Source organism: Protopterus annectens, chromosome 2.part1 (genome assembly GCF_019279795.1).
Source record: "Protopterus annectens isolate FY-2018-M chromosome 2.part1, PAN1.0, whole genome shotgun sequence".
NCBI classification, from domain to species: Eukaryota; Metazoa; Chordata; order Ceratodontiformes; family Protopteridae; genus Protopterus; species Protopterus annectens.
In genome coordinates this window covers 620,937,185-620,955,444 of record NC_056729.1, presented here as the reverse complement: position 1 = coordinate 620,955,444, position 18,260 = coordinate 620,937,185, and the positions used below count along the sequence as shown (strand labels likewise).

General features: G+C 38.1%; 1 protein-coding gene across 1 annotated transcript in view; it reads right to left on the bottom strand.

Annotated features, from left to right (window-relative positions):
* The window catches only part of LOC122794885 (vomeronasal type-2 receptor 26-like), a 386,917-nt gene that overhangs the window by 341,815 nt on the left and 26,842 nt on the right, over positions 1–18,260 (bottom strand). The window contains exon 2 of the mRNA XM_044063484.1: positions 2,753–2,859. Coding sequence (XP_043919419.1) covers positions 2,753–2,859 — 107 coding nt within the window. The remainder of the gene's footprint in view (positions 1–2,752; positions 2,860–18,260) is intronic.

The window sequence follows — 18,260 nt, the reverse complement described above, 5'->3', positions numbered from 1 at the left end:
AAAACATGTGATATTTTGTGCATATCACAACATGTGGATGAAACAATGCTTATATGCCGATGTAATCAGCATGAATTTATATTGATGTATGTCATAGAGCATTTAATGTTTGTAGGTATGCACATATGCCATACTGCAAATATCACTGTGATGGTTAAATGGGAATTGGGTAGAATGTTGATCTGCCCCACTACAAAAATGTGCTTTACTAAGCCAGCAATATACATATTATCATCTATTATCATCTCAAGTCAGTTGTTCTCAAGAGGCATATTACTACAGCTATTGTGGAAAGAAGATATAATCAAAGGTCAGCAGTGGCCATCAATAAATTACTGAATATCACAGATTGTAATACCTTCTTATAGGCCTACCATACATCCACATTTCAACATAAGACATGTCGATAACAGCAACATTGACATGTGAAATGTTCATACGGTCATAGGACATTAGTAAGCTAACTGATAACATCACATAAAATCCTAGCCATTATTTTACCATTTAAAACAAACTCCATATATCTATATGATGGAAGATAGTAATGTTGTATGTGTATGTGTGTATTGTTTTGATTGCAATACATACTGCCACTGTCCATATGTTACATGTGCCCCACACCATGACAGAATTAGTTTTCACACATGCAATGGTCTGGAGATGGCTTGCAGTGGCTTATGGAATTACTCTGTTTCATGATGTGTGTATGCATATTTGACATGAGGACAGCTCCCACTTCTCTGCAAGAAGGATATCATGTTGCCAGAGGAAAAAGGAGGATGGTGGCTGCACGAGGATGCATTAAATGTTCTCCTAAGTGGTGGTGAATGATTTACAAGATCATACAATGACTGCAGTCTGCCACCAATCACTAACACAGCAATACACTGGGTCTCATCTGAACATTACACTTGTGTAGGTATAGAATATGAATGCCATACAAAGTAAAACTAGCACCGCCACATATGTCTGACTTAACACTGGCACATTGCACTTTATGGAGAATGATGGCATCATTATATGATGAGTAGAACATGTTGGAATGAATATCTGGCATGGATGTGGAGTCACATCTTATTGTAAAATTGTTTCAAAAGTAATATTTAAAACTGTACACACTCAAGTTGCCAGTTTTCAGATTAGAACTCCTAAATATCTAAGTTTGAGAACATAGCACTTAATGTTGCTGTCACAGCACACGTTTGAATACTGAGTGCATGTTATACAGGATGACATAATGCCACCATACTGATTGTTGAATACACACACAAACAAGTTAATTGCAGTGAGAACTGGAAAAATACCTATCTATCTTCAGAGCACAGTACTTAATGCAAGCACCGCAGCATAAGTCTGGCTTTTAGAGTATCAGGCAACACTTTATAGCTGATGACGTTAGCAGTGTATTTTTATGAGAGTAAGGAGATGATACTAGGAGTGTCTGTCATGCCATTCTAGAATGGTCTCTTGAATGTGAAATGACTGAACACACACACACACACACACACACACACACACACACACACACACACACACACACACACCAGTTGACCACAGTGAGAGTAGAACCCCAACATATCTCCAGATCACAGTACTTAACACAAACACCACAGCACATATGTCTCTTAGAGTGTCAGACAACACTTTATAACTGATGATTTACATCAGAAGTGTATGTTTGGAAGAAGAAGAAGATGGTAATAGGAATGTCTGACATGCTGTTCTAGTATGGTCTCTTGAATGTGAAATGACTGAACACAATCACACACACACAACACTTGACTGCAGTGAGAGTAGAACTGCAACTTATCTCCAGAGCACAGTACTTGACACTAGCACCACAGCACATCTGGTTCTTAGAGTGTAAGACAGCACTTTATAGTTGATGACATCAGCAATGTATGTCCTCAGCTGATGACATCAGCAGTGTATGTTTGTGAGAATAAGATTGTAGTAGGAGTGTCTTGCATGCTGTTCTAAAATGGTGTCTTGAATGTAGCTAAATGCAAACACACACACACACACACACACACACACACACACACACACACACACACACACACACACAAGTTGACTGCAGTGAGAGTAGAACCCCTACATAGCTATCTTCAGAGTATAGTAGTTAAACAAGCACCAAAGTGCACTTCTGGCTTTTGGAGTGTCAGACTGCACTTTATAGCTGATGACATCAGCAGTGTATGTTTGTGAGAAATGTTGTCAGTCCTTTATGAAAAGGATGTGTAGGCAAGTACCATTGTCAACATATTTTTTCTGCATGGAACTGGATTCCTGAGAGTAGGATACAGACTCATGTTGTTCAGACTACACACACACACACACACACACACACACACACACACACACACACACACACACACACACACACACACACATACTTAGTTGGCTGCAGTGAAATTAGAATCCCTGTTTAACTAGATACATTAGCTAGAGAACTCAGTATTTAATGCAAACAGCACAGCACAAGTCTGACTTTTACTCTGCTGCTGGAAAATTTCTAGTGGATAACATCCTCATTGAATGTTTGTGAGAAGATGTTGTGAGGTATGCCTGAAATGGCTGGAGAGCCATGTACAACTGTAGAAATATTAGTTCTACATGGGACCAGATTGATGATACTGGGATATAGACTGATATCCCTCTGACTATGCACACACACTTACACATAAATAGAGACACACATGTAATGTGGCTGCTGTGCTAATTTAACACACATGTATTATTTTGTTCCTACCTGCAAAACACAGTATTTAATGATTGCAACACCCTTAAAGTATGTTTTTGCGTTGCTTTCCAAACACTTATCATCAGCATCCCTGTTCACTGCAATCTCCTGGGTGGCTATAAAATAAAAAGGGTAGAAAAAGAGAAAAGCATTATGCAGAACAGTTTTGGCTATTTCCAGATTTCTATATAATTTAATGAATCTTTATCTATATCCTTACACAACTGTGGGATGTCTGCAGTCCTAAACTCATCCAGCCACTTGTTGAGTTGTTTCTGCTTGTGCCTTTTCCAGTCATTATAGTGGTGTTTGCATTGCTTTGCAGTGTGTGGAAAGTCAGTTGCACTGGAGACAGCCTTGGCCAGACTATTCCAAGCTTCTGATTTGTACTGAGACCTGGTATAGTCCTTTAACAGCTTACAGCTGTGGCACTTTACAAGGAGTCTAGTGAATATTCTGGACTGCTCTACACCCCATCTTTGAGCCCTAAATTGGGCACCTTCCCTTCTAGCTCTTGCCATGCCCATATAGGTCAAATAGCAACAGTTAGAGTGTTTTCCCACCAATTAATTTTATTGCATTTTAAAGCTGTTGTTTAAACACAAACTACCATGTCAACTGACTTTACATGATGTTAAGTGGAGAACAACAATGCCAAACAGAGAGAAAGACAGTTTATGAAATAGGAAGGATAATGTGACAGTTGGCAGTAATTTATGGGTTGGATGCTGCTGTACCTGTTTTTGAAGATGGGTATTGGGTGTATAAATGTTATTACCTAACACATTTTTTGTGGCTTTATACACTGATAAAAGTAATTTGTACAATGTGGGATTCAAGCCTATGTAAACCTATGTAAACTAAGTAAACTAAACAAAAAACTATTTTTCCTCATAGCAAAAACAAATACCTCCCACTGCCAATGGTGTTTCAAGCAAAAAAAAAAAAAAGAGGAAATAAGTAAAAAAATAAGCACCACCACCACCATGGCTGAAACATTGCTGTTCCACTTAAAAAAAAGCTGACACTGTTCAATATATCATAAACATAAAATCAAAATACTTTAATCCTAGTTTCATAAAAAACAGTCTTGGAGACAATAAAAGGCAAAACATGGTGAAATAAAGTCCCTTTGTATCTTGTAAATGACAAGCGCTTTTGGTAAACCTTCCCCAGATCGTGATTAGGCAAAGACTCCCTCTTTCAGTGATATATAGAATGGTGTCAGCTTTTTTTAAGTGGAACAGCAACATTTCAACCGTGGTGGTGCTACTTGACATTTTTTACTTATTCTCCCTCATATGTGTTGCTCAACTGCCACAAACAAAGTGTTAGTCAGACGTGCTCATTAATTTTATATATATATATATATATATATATATATATATATATATATATATATACATGACAGAGTGAGGGGTTAATCATGTCTGTGCATGACCTGAAAAGAACCTGGTATATAAATTCACGTGTATATGATTATCATTGAAGTAAGAAGTCCATTCAAGGCCAGAAAAGGCACTTTTAATTACAGAAACATAATTGTCAGTATATCCTCTGTCACACATATATAGTTCATATGAGCTCTAGTGCTATACATAGTTATTATTTATAATTATGTTTACATTGTTCTTTATTTCTAAAAAAAAATAAGTGGACAGGAATTAATAAAATTGGGAGCATGCTAGATTCAAATCCCGGTTCACTTGTATTGTAAGCATTAACTTATACCACTTGCCACAAAGATAACAGTTACTACAGGGAAGGTTGGGCTACAAGTATATTTTTTACAGTCATTACTGTGCAAAGTGCTCATTGCAGCTGAGACCTTATTTTTCAGACCTGCTTATTAGTTATGCATATACAGTATATTAAAGAGTTATGTGTTTAACCATGTATGTGTGACATGAATGTTCAGAAAATACATGATTAATTGTAGAACCATAATACTGCTAATACCCACAGTTACACATTTAATATAAATCTGATATCCTGTGTATGCTCATTGCACCTGCTATAGATAGTTATTTCTATGTGTAATTGTTTTTCTATTATTAATTTTTATCGAAAGTAGACTGGAACTGCAATAATAAAACTTTGGACTTGGCAGTATTAGACCCCAGGCTCACATGCTTTGTAGCCCTTAAAATACACATGCCACAGGAACAACTAAGCCACAGCTGTATATTTTCACATTCATTGCTATGTATACGTGATGACCTCCGTACAATGCCTCTTAGTATTTTTGTGTGGTGGTAATCCACACATGATAAAACGTATCCTTTTGAAACTGACAAGTGTCTGCATGTTTTCTGTAGGTGTTCTGGATCTGCAGATTTTGTGGAAGCTTGCTGACCATCTCACAATGCTGCTTAGCATGTTTGTGCAATCAGCAGCAAAAGATGCAACAATATATCCTTTTTGAAACTGAGAATTATTTGCCTATTGCCTGCAGGAATTCTGGACCTGCAGACATTGTGTAAGCTTGTTGACTGCTACACAATCCCACTTGGTGTGCCTGCATGATGGAAGGGAACAGATGTAATAATGTATCTTTTATGAAATTAACAATGTTTACTTCTTGTCTGACCACTACACTGCATTTGTATGGAGGTGAGAAATGCACTAATGAGATTAATAAATTTCAACATGGATTATTATTGTCAACAGGGTTTATTAGTTTTCATAACTAAAAGACAAATGTGGGACTTGAACCTTGATTGACATATACTATATGCTGTGTGATTCATCATGTTTAACAGATGTGCTACACATATACTTGATTCACAGCTTTTATTTATGCTGTATTTATCGTGGAAACACCTTCCATAACTTTTAAATTATTTCACCATTTCACTGTATTTGCACTACCCATCATGTCATTTAAATACTAATATTAAAAAAAGAATAAATAAAAAAAAATTAAAAGAAGGAAACAGAAAGAACATTGCAAACACTTTTCAACACACCTTACAGATTTTTACACAAGTCTGGATTTGAAGTGTCAGACTGATGAAATTACAAAACACACTGGGAGTCTTACCTGTCTTTACCACAGAGACAACTCTGCAGCAGGGATGCAAATCATTTTATTCTACATTGATCAGTACCACCTATAGTCTTATATAGTCATTTGGGTGTTCTTTTTCACCACTGAGTTTCCAAAAGCATACATTTTTCTTTTATGAGATTGGCAGACTCGGTACCTATCAGAATGTATCATTAATGCATTCTTATAGAATAAAAACCTAGAATAATATTTTTTCTCAGAAAATGTGAAATTAATCCCGTTTTTATATATTGTGATATAATATTCAGATTATACTTGTTCTAGAAGGCATCCACTGCTCTGCAGTTCTACAGTGTACTTCAAAAAATAGCATATAGAATACACTGCAAAACATCTGAGCTCTATGACCTTCCATTTCTGGCCCTAAGACCCCTGGCTATATAAGTTGACTTTTGACTCAGTATCATATCATTAGAAATCCCCATTCTCATCCTCTGATTTGGATATTGCATAGTCTAAAATTGGCCTAGGGTGAAGAAAAATATTCTAGTTACAGAATACATTTGAAATAGCTAATGCTAACAATTAAAATTTATAAATGCATTTCCACATGCTTCCTGCATAAAAGTTCCACTACTTTTCTCAGTAATGTCATTATGATTGGCTCATTGTATATGTCTTTGAGGATGTAGCTAATGAAAATGATAATGTTTTGATAAAACATGATTGCTAGACAAAGGTGCTTTGTTTAGAACAGATAGCATATTAAACAGAAAAAAGCAATTTAGATGCTTCATGTGATCTGCCATTTATTTTTTGTTAATGAAATATTAGTTAACTATATGACCTTTTTAAACGATAAAGAAAGGGAAAGTTGTTTTCTGGTTACATTCGATAATTAAGGAATATAATCCATGACATAATAAATGCAACTTTGAGAACCTTACTTATGAATTAATTAAAAAAGAGCTGAGTAACTTAGCTTGGATTAATAGTGCTTATGATAAGTATATAGATTCTGGTTATTTGATGCTTGAAGGAATATTTCAAAATAATATGGAATTAACTGCTGAAAGTAGGAACATGTGCAATGATATAAATAGATGGTGGAGGAAAACAACTGCTAAGTGCTTTAACAGAGAATTTAAAATATTAAAAAAATTCCAACAAAAGAAATCAAATCAAAGGTAAAAATGTCACTAAAGAGTTTCAACAATTTATTAAAAATGAAAAAAATGCAATTTTAAAACAACGTATCTGTGATTAATAAGAAAGTATATTATAGTTATATTCTTTATTTCAAAAAATAAAAAAAAAACTAAATAAAAAACTAACAAAGAAAGAGGATAAATTGTTAAATGATTTAAAGGGAATAACAATATAATTTATTAACTATTTTTCTTCAACCAATGTAGGTAGTACATGTTTATACAAAGTCTCAGTAAATAAAATTTTATCAAAGAAAAGTACTTGTCCTGTAATAATATAAAAGGATTGTTGGAAAAACATTAAAAGTTTAAATAAAAATTATTCTATGGGCCTTGACAATCTTCTTGTAACTGTGATATCAAACGTATATTCAGATATAATGGTACTTTTAAAGTTTTTTTTTTACAATAAATTGCTTGACAAAGTAACAGTTCCAGAAATGAGAAAATTGTCAGAATTACTCACATTTTTAAATGATTTTGCAAATTGTAGACCAATATGTCCAACTTTAGTACTATGCAAATGTTTTGAAAAAAATGTCTGATAGATGTAATGCAGAAAAATTGAAGAGGTCAAAATGTACCAGTGTTAGATTAGGGACTTTCATTTTAAAGTAGTTCTTAAGCATTAGACAGACTAAAAGGTAAAATGTGTTTCATTTAAAAGACAGTTAAGAAAAAGAATATCCTTGCTGGTCAAGCACAAGAGATAACAGTTCCCAAGGGGAGGCTATAGACTGTTATTTTCTGTTCTCTTTTTCAAGGGAAGAATCAAGGAAATGTTAGATAATGGGACAGCTAGGCCACGGAAAGACTGTAAAACAAGAAAGGCCCGATAACCAAGGCTAAGGAGGTGTATAAAGCATCATAGAGTTTTGGTATTATTAAGATATATTTCAGATACAGTTAAGGAAGTCAGTCAGTTAATTTGTTCAACCTGACATTATAGAGAAGATTAAGCCACAAAACAGAAACTCCAAGCCTGAGTAACAGAAGACAGGTCAAATAAAGACTGTTTCAGTTTACATTATTCAGGATAATCAAAAGACGTGCAGAAACCTTGGATATATTTTGCAGCACTTTTATTACTAACCAGCATTCCAGTATTTCTACAGACTGTTATTGGTTAGCAGCACTGTTAATGAGGGCATCCAATAAAGCCTTATTAAATGAACTACAGTGTTTGGAGAATTCATTCTGAAAAAGTATGCAAGACTTGGCCCATAATGGAGAGACTGGCACCTGTTCAGCACGAGTTTGGGTAATTAACAGATAAAGACTTTTGTTTCAGTCTCATTTCAGTTGTTTCCAGTTATTTACAATATACTGCAGTCTTATCAATTCTTTCAATGATGAGCCAATATGAATGGGGTAAACAGTTAACATAACTCCCCAAACCCCATAGTGACCTTGTATCAGCAGTCAGACTGTGTGTTCTACAGATAAATCTACAGAATTGCAGTGTTTCATTCAACTACATGTGTTCTACAGAGCAAACTATGGAACAGGAGTATTTTAATTCCAAGCAACCTTATCAGCACTACGTATATCAGAGACAGCTGTAGTAAGTAACCCTTTCAAGTACAGTTTTTAGTGTACCAGCCAGCTTAACTTCAATGTTTCATTAACAGTTTACAGTGACAGCAAATGTTTCATAACAGACTTTTCAGCAGCATACCAGTGTTTTCCATAACTAAAGACTGTGACCGCTATACAGAATAAGCCAGAAATGATGGCACTACAGTTTCTCATTACAGAGCAGACTTTTTGGTAAGACAACACTACATCACACAGAAAATGGACAGAGCAGACAACCTCTAAATACAGTAAATGCAGCTGTTAAACAAATTGCACACCACCAGTGTTTACTTCAGAAAAAGCCTCAAAAAACTTCAGCAGACCAGCACTAAATCAACAAACTTCAACAGTGTTCCTTCACAACATAAAAGACATTATCTAGTTGACAGCTATCTCCACAAACTTTCAAGTTTCCAGTGTGATGTCACACAGGCAAGAAGCAAGGAAAAGGTTAAAAAACTACAGATAATAGGACACATTCTTCCAGGATCATAACATTACGTAAGACGTTATATGCAGTTTTTAGTTAACAGCTCAAAAAAGTTTAAATTCATCAGTAAACATCATTTGCAAATATGTCAAGTAATACTACTACAGTTAGGACATTAGTAAATCATTGGTTTAAATTTAAAACCTGAATAAAACAGTCTAAACAACTGTGTTCCAGAAATGTTCTTTTAAAGTTAAAGGTTATTAGTTCAAGAATGTTAAACATGTCTAAACAGAAAAGGGGTTAACTCACAGAAGCAGGTCATCAGTACAGTTTCAGACTTAAATAACACAAATTCTTGTGTACATGTAATTCAAAGTGCAGAATTAAGTTGCAGTATTAAACATACAGACATCAACGCAGTTAACATACATAACATGCAGGCAAAGTCTCAAGTTCACATTACTTCACCTTGTTTCTTTTTTTCAGAAGCAAGTGCAAATATTACACTGAGGGGGATAAGAGGAACCATAGTGCAGATTTTGGTAAAGTAAACTCCAGCATAAATGAAAAACAGACATCAGTGCAATGTAGAATTGTTACTAATATTTCATTGTTTACAGAAAAATTATGGAATAATGTACTAATTAACGCAGACAAGTCAACTTCAGTTACAAAACAGACCTTTATTAGAGGACAAAAATGCAGTCTTGTCAGGATTTAAAGGGTCAAAGATTACAGCCGCTAACAGTTTGATGAGTAACAGCTCTGTACTAGACATGAACATGTCATCAGAGTTATATCTTAGGTTCATAGGTTCATAGGTTCATACTAGGCTATCTGCCCTAGGGCATTTATAAGCCTAGCCAGAGTGTGTTTGGCTTTCGCCACCCATTTTAAATTAATTTTGCTATGCCCTTTTTTGAGGTTAGTATACTGTGCCTCTGTCTAACAGTGACATAGAAGTGATACCCGGGGTAAACCTATGATCTCCCATCCACTCATCAAGATTCCTCTTGAAGAGAGTCAATGAGGGATTCTGCCTAACCTGGACTGGGATTTTATTCCAGAGTGAAGGGAGCCTCTGGGTTATGAATCTGTCCCTCCAGCATGTCCTATTTATTTCAGTACTGAGGTTCAAGTCTCTCGAGCACGTAGCTTGATGGGATTTGGATTTTCTGAGGTGCAGCATGTCCATTAATTCCGGGTTAGACACGGCTTTATACGTCAGGCACAGATCGCCTCTGAGCAGGCGGTACGCCACTGAGTAGAGCTGGAGTTTCTTTAACCGGGCAGCATATGGCATCTTGTTTGAGCCCTTTGATCCTCTTGGTGAGGTACTTTTGGGGTCTTTCCAGTTGCTGCAGGAGTCTGGTAAGGTACATCCCAAAAGGTGCATTGTACTCGATTATGGGCCTGATGAGGGATGAGTAAAGAGGCACGATGACCTCCCTTGATCTAGATGTGAATCCCTTCATGATTAGGTGGGCTATATAAAATGTTTTTCTAACCACTTTGGCCACGTGGTTGTCAAATGAGAGATTGCTATCAACTTGGGTCCCCAGGTCCCTAATTACTTTTTCTGTACTTAATGGATTTTCACCTATGTGGTAATTTGTGGGCACTTTGTTTTTGCCAAAGGGGATGACTATACACTTTTTGGCATTTAGCTTGAGGCCATGGCTCTGGCACCAGTTGTCTGTTTCTATGAGGCCCTTTAGGAGGATGCTTGTGTCGGCTGGAGAGTTGATTATGGCACCCAGTTTGCAGTCATCTGCGAACTTGGTCAGCCACAGTCCTTCCGTGTTTGCCTGTACCTTCGAGAAATATATACCAAACAAGAGAGGTCCCAGGACTGAGCCTTGTCGGACGCCACTTGTAACTGGTTTAGAGTCTGACATGGCTCCAGCAATTCTAACCATGTGAGTTCCATCCTTGAGCCAGTTTGCAACCCATCTAGTGACATAGGGGTTTATATTTAAGCTGGTGAGCTTATCTATAATGCCAGAGTGGGGTATTGTATCGAAGGCTTTTGCAAGATCCAAGTAGGCTGTGTGGACCACCTTCCCCTCGTCAATGACCTTGGTGACTGTTTCAAAGAAATCAACCAGGTTTAAGAGGCAGGATCTGCCCTTAACAAAGCCGAACTGGGTAGGATCCAGTGTCTGTAGGTCCCCAATATCTTTATTTATGAGGTCCATGATGATCCTTTCCATAGCTTTGCAGACCAAGCTAGTTAGGCTTATGGGGCGATAGTTTCCAGGATCCGTTGAGGCACCACCTTTGTGGAGAGGGACCACTGTTGCTGTACGCCACTCTTTGAGTGCATATCCTGTAGTAAGGCTGAGATTGAACAGTAGTTTTATGTTTGGGTTTAGCTTTTTTTGGAGTTCATGTAGGACGCAGCACGGGACACCGTCTGGTCCCATTGATGCTGTGTTTTTTGCTTTGGAGAGGGCAGCTCTTACCTGAGCATCTGAGATGCGAGGGGGGCAGCACTCTGCTGGGATAGATATTTGCCCTTTTGGTGGGGAGGGGGGAGAAGTTTGCGTTGAACATGTCAGCTAGGATGTTGGCAATGTCTGTGGGTTCGGTGTATTTTTTGTCATTTTGGACTAATTCTGACCATATCTGGGAATTCCCACCCAGGTTCCTAACATAACTAAAGAAAGCCTTGTGATTATCCTTAGTGTCCTGTGCAATTTATCTCTCGAAGCTGGCCTTAGACGATTTTATGAGTGCCCATAGTTTTTTGCTAATACTGATCAGAGATGCCTTCCCTTTTTGGGATTTTGCTCTATCATGTAGTAGCTTCCTCCTTCTATTGTATAGTTTATTTATGGCTGGGTTCCACCAGACAGGATGTCTGCCTTTGGAGGATTGGGTCTTGGTTTTATTTGGGATTGCATGATCCATGCATTCCTGAAGGTGTTCATAGAATGCGTTTGTAAAGGATTCTGTGGTCTGGGCCATATTTTCCACAGACCAGGGGGCTTTGAAAGATTCCACCTCAGTTTTGAGGAGTGTGAAATTTGCTTTAGAGAAGTTTTTCCCTGTGGTTTTCAGGGCAGGGGGTGGAGTCGGGATGTGAATATCCAGTGAGATTAGTTTATGGTCTGATCTTACCAGTGAGGGTTACACTTCTGGTCTGGAGCATAGAGTCCCCATGTTGGTGATGATCAGGTCCAGTATGTTTTCCCCTCTTGTGGGAGTGGTAACAAGTTGTTCCATAGCATTTGAGTTTATAAATTCTAGGAACCTTTGGGCAAGGGTGTTGGAGCTAGAGTAATGCTCCCAGTCTATGTTTGGGTAGTTGAAGTCACCCAATATAATGGTGTTTGGAGAGCCGTTCATATTTTCCAGTGTTCTCAGGAAGGCCGAGTGGGGTTCCTAGGTTTGGGAGGGTGGTCTGTCGCAGGCTATAAACTGGAAGGCAGTTTTACCCACTGTTAGTTGCACATGGATAGTCTCTGATGCTTCGTGCTGTGCCACCAACCTGGAGGTGTGGGTATCTTTGACGAATATTGATACTCCCCCTCCTTTTGTGGTTCGGTCCAAGTTTTGGGGCCGAAAAGCATGGTATGAGGTATAACCTGGTAGTGCTGGGGTGCTCTTGGGAGCCTTGAACCAGGTTTCTGTTACTGCACAGATATCGATGTTCTCCATGTTATGGAGAGTTTCGAGTGCGTGCATCTTGAGGTTTAGACTTCTGGCGTTGAGTAGCATTACTCTTAGTTTCTTATCCCTTGTGATACCTATGGAGGTGAGTTTGTCTTTTGAGCCTTGCCTAAAAAAGGCACTATGGGGGTAGCAAGAGCCTTTGCCAATATCCAAAAGCCCAGGGGTGACAGGTGCAAGCCGTCCCTAGCGAAGCATCGTGGCTTGTTGAGCATGTCATCCCAGGCTGACAGGCATTGGATCCACTTTGAATGACACCAATACTTAAGCCAATTGTTGAAATTGATCATCTTGTCTTCATATTGTGGCATCATTCTTGGTGAGGGTAAGATGCTACTCAAGGTCAGGGTCATACCGCCCTGGGCTACATGCTCAGAGAGCTCCTCTATGTCTCTTTTCATGTAGTCCAGGGAGGTACGTCTCAGGTCATTCACACCAGCATAGACAATGACTGAGTCATATTTGTACTTGCCTTGAAGTGACCTGAGAGCTTGTGTTATGTGGCAGATCCTAGTGCCCGACAGGCAGCTCACCATGACCTTCTCCTTGTTCAGCCTGGTGAGCGGGACGTCAGTGTGCCTGATGATAGAGTCACCTATTACAAGTGTATCAGGTGTGTTGTTTAGCCTTAAGGGCTGTGACTGTTCGGCACACTGGCTTTGTGAGCTATGTGTTGCACGTGTTTTGTTTTGGGGTAGCGGTTGCTTGGGTGTCTGCTTTGGAGGTCTCTGCTGCTTAGGCATATTTTTATTTAGAGCCTCCAAGTATGTTTTTGTGTGTTTATGTGTTTCATTTGCTGTCATGGTAGGTCTATGTGAGACTGGAATTGTAGTGAGTGTGGTTTCCTTCTCCTCCTGACTGGTTTTGCCAGTACTGAGTTGAGAGAGCTTAGCCTCCGGTATAGCTATATGGTTGCATCTCTCACATGTGTTGGAATTTGTTGGGAGGAGGAGAGGGTTGTCTGTGTACATGAGGCAGTTGTAACATTGCCTCAAGATTCCCAGATTCACCAGCTGGACCGGAAAGAAGATTGACAACTGGCCTTTGGACATGCTCGAATAGTATTGGTAATTCCTTTATAATTGAAAAAAATGGCCAATGGGGAACGAGGTACTCAAGGGGAGTTTGTGAGGGTGTAGTGCTTTTAATATTTTAGTGTTGACTTATATAATTGCTTTAGTGAGCAAGTGCCAGGTAACTTAAATGCAATGTGTTACAGGTCACTTAAATGCAAAAATGACAAACAGTAACTTTCTTTCAAGTGAAATAAGGAAATAAGTACAGTAAGCAATGCAGATATCACTAGGGATCCACAGAAGCACTGAAAAGCCGTGTTTTAGGTGGTATCAGCGTTTCAGGGAAATAACAAGCAAACAAACAACAAGCATACAAATAAAGCTAGATTCAGCAGGCCTGGATCTAGTCTATGCTACAGCAAACAAGGTGTACCAATTTCAGAAAGAAACAGTTCAAATATGCAGGCACTATAAGCCTTTAACCAGAAATTCCCAGCTCAGAAGGGCAGAGTCCAGCCTCTCCTCCCACAAGAGTGCCGACCACGAACCTTCTTAATGTAAAATAACTGGCATGAAGCCCAAGTGCTTAAACCAGAACTAATACACTTTTAGAATAACAGACACTGAGCCCTCAATCAGCAGTTCACAACTTAGAAGGATGTGAGCTACCTGTCCTGCCACCACAGTGCAGGCCACAAACCTTCCTAATGTAAAACAACTGGTCTGAAGCCCAAGTGCTTAATCCAAAAGACATAGAAAGATAGCTACACTTTAATCAAGTTACTACCAATCAGTAATAGATACAACTGAATACTTTAAAGAATGCCTGGATTAGTGCTCAAGTTATACAAACAAAGCTAGATTCAGCAGGCCTGGATCTAGTCTATGCTACAGCAAACAAGGTGTACCAATTTCAGTAAGAAGCAGTTCAAATATGCAGGCACTATAAGCCTTTAACCAGAAATTCCCAGCTCAGAAGGGCAGAGTCCAGCCTCTCCTCCCACAAGAGTGCAGTCCACAAACCATTTTATTGTAAAATAACTGGCCTGAAGCCCAAGTGCTTAAACCAGAATTAATACACTTTTAGAATAACAGGCACTGAGCTCTCAATCAGCAGTTCCCAACTTAGAAAGATGTAAGCTACCTGTCCTGCCACTACAGTGCAGACCACAAACCTTCCTAATGTAAAACAACTGGTCTGAAGCCCAAGTGCTTAAACTAAAAGGCTTAGAATGAGTTACACCAAGCAGTAATAAATACAATTGAGTACTTTTAAGATGACACAAAAGCAAAATAAAATAGGAAGAAACACAAATACAGTAAAAGCAGATTTTTTTTTTTTTTTTGAGTGAGCAAATGAGATGGGCCCAGGAGTTACAGGACAGGAACAAGTGCAAATGCAAGCCTTCAAATCAGAAAGTTGAGAGAGATGGAAGACCGCCCAAATGGCCAATAACTACAAATTCTGGGCCAGAACCACTCCTTATGTGGTAGACAGGTTACCTAGTGCTTACCACTCCCACTGATAAGCTAGAAGGCTTCCCTCCAACACAGAAAGGCTTGGGGGCTCAGAAGCTTACAAATAGTCCTGGATACAGCAGCAAATCTGTTTCTGGAACACTAATTACAGGAAAGGTAGGAAACAGGCTTACAATTTATTTATTTTTTTGTTTTCAGAAAAGTAGCAAAAACTGTAGTAAAAACAATTCACATGCAGTGCAAGCTGGCACACTTGAGTATGTAGCAATATTAGTCCACACAGTTTGAAAAAATGTAATTAAATTAAAAAGGACTAAAAGCAAGTGCAGAAAGGGTTTATTAGGTAGAATGTGGTAAAGAGATGGGACTGGGGGAGTGTCCTAGATCAAATCTACAGTGGGGCGGGCACTGCAAAAGCCACCAAATTTAACTACAACCAAGAACAGGGAGGGGGGTGGTGAAAAGTTTCAACAGAGATGTGAGGAATCAGAGTGCAAATTATAAAACCAAAAAAATATATACTGATCTCTGTATATTTGCAGAACACTAAGAAACAGATATCTAAGCAACAATTTAGCTCTATAATACAGAATAATTCAGAAAAATATACTCAGCTCTATATATTTGCAGATAGTCTTGTAAAGCTGTCTCTCAACACACAGGTCCACTTTAAAAATTTGTTTTAGATTTAAGTAAAAAGATTTTATGGAAAAATAAAAATGCTACATAATGTATAGTAGTATACACAGATGACACTTGTAAGAATTTGCATGCAGTAGTTTGTGTAAATGTACAGATTTTAAAGAATTGTTTATGATAGAAACATGCAGATTTATGGGTTTAAGATAAAATAAATTCTAGTTCAGCTGACACAGCTAAAGTGCTCAATAAGATATATTGGGCGTGGCCATTTAGAAAAATAGGGTAACCCTATACATCTATGTCTTGTAAGATATATCAGAAATGACAGTCAAGTTAATTCATAGAATAAAGGGTTTACAGTTACAGATTTGGCAAATCAATTTTTGTGTTATTCTTTGTTTAGCAGTCATTAGTTAAGAGCTTCATATTAAAGTGTTGCAATGCATAAACAATATCTTAATACAGCCAGAGACAAAAAAAAAAGCATTCCTGCATAAAACAGTACGTCATATGTGTCATTAAAGCCACATGTTCAACTCTTATGTTCTAAAGAACAGACAAGTAAACTTATAAAATCAGATCAGTTTAAATCTGGTAATAAATATGTTTATGTAATCAGTTTAAGACTGTATATATTTCATACGGAAATGGCAGTTTACCAAGCACATCAGATCAGATTACAGCCAATTTAGCAAGCTGAATTAAAGGCAGTACAGTATGCCATAATACAGTATGGTAAAGATCAAGTTAATGCATTTACAGTTTTACTATTTATCCAAGAATATTGTAGACAGTAAAAATAAATTCTCACATCATTCAGTAGTACTGAAAAGGTAAATGATGTCAGCTAAAGAAATGGTTATGGTGAGACAGTGGGTGGAGTTTCATTCACAGAACAGTATGTTAAATCTTAGTGTCATCAGAGAAAATGTAAAAAGTTCAACAGTTAAAATTAATTTTATATAGATGCAGAAATGCACCATGTTAAATTACTACTTTAGTTTCATTTAAGATTATCAGTTTGCTTACAGACTTGCAAGAGTTTATTAGAAGCAAATGTTTATTTCATGCAGAAAAATGTAAATAAAGTCAGCACAATAAGCAATGCTATCAGTTTATAATTATTAAAGATGCAAATGTTATTTTAAGGACCTAATACTAAATACAATCAAGAACTTTAGCCACCCACCCTTGCACAAGAAATGAAAAGAAGAGGTTTAAAAGGTCTAACGATGGAAAGGACACTTTGACATTAAAGCGGGCCTTCCTAATCAGTGACTGGGACAATGCAGGCAAAAGCTGTGGTGCAAAAGTTGACTGTCTATCCCCGGGATTCATGTAGCTTGCGCCATGTGCCAGAGTAGCGTTGGCGATCTAGCGCTAAATATGGCCGCCGAGCGATTCAGGTAAGAGCTGTTTCCATGTGCACTACCAGCGTACAGCAGAGCTGCACAGCTCCCGGCGCATGTTGCTAATTACCCCATGCACAGCAGTGTAGCATGCAAATGAAGGTATATAGCAATTCATGAAGTGGTGCAGGTGTAGCGTAAGCATGTAGAAATGTAAACCAAAAAAAAATGGTTTACATTTTGTCAAACATAAAATCGGAGCCATGAAAGTGGACCAAACTTATGGATTATAATGTTAATATATGCCAGTGGCTAAATATATAGCCAATGGCATAAAACAACATGCACAACATATAAAAAAATAACATTTAATGTCATGGCCACACCAAAGCAAAGTAAAACCACAGTGCATCAGTGCGCAAATGGGATCATAAGGAAAATATATTTAGATGTCATAAAACTGCAATGTAATGCAATTCATGATATCCCCATAAAAGTCAATGGCACGCATGCTACACCACAACCATGGCGCAAGGGTTGCTAAGGGTGTGTGACAGTGTTCCATGCGGTAACTAGGAATTAGCAGTCAATGCCATGCAAATGAGTCAAGTAATACCGAATCACTAATGCACCGCTGGCATAAGGATGTACCACATGGTGCAGCGGTACAACACCAAACAGTGGCCTGAAGGTAAACATGACATCAAGAGAGGGGTGCGCCATCATAGTTGTAAGCACATTGGATAATTTCTAATCCATGTTGCATGTTGCTAAGCAAAGCCAGAGGATAGGGGTGTGGAAGTAGCCATAGCTTTGCTTAGCTGAGAGCACATAAGGTAACTGAAGGTTCATGTGAATGTGGATGAAAATGCGAAAGAAACCCAGTAAATGGCTGTGCATGGTGCGCACCACAGCTGAAACAGGAAGGATATGGGTAGACAATAAGGAAATAAGGCAATGCTGCAGCATGGTAATTGGAGTACAAATAGGTTCATAGGTTCATAGATTAGTACTAGGCTAACTGCCCTTGTGAGCCATTTTAAGCCTAGCCAATTATCCCTTGTGAGACTCAAACCCTGCACCTTGTGTTTGTAAGGCAAACACCTTAACCATTAGGCCACCCTCCC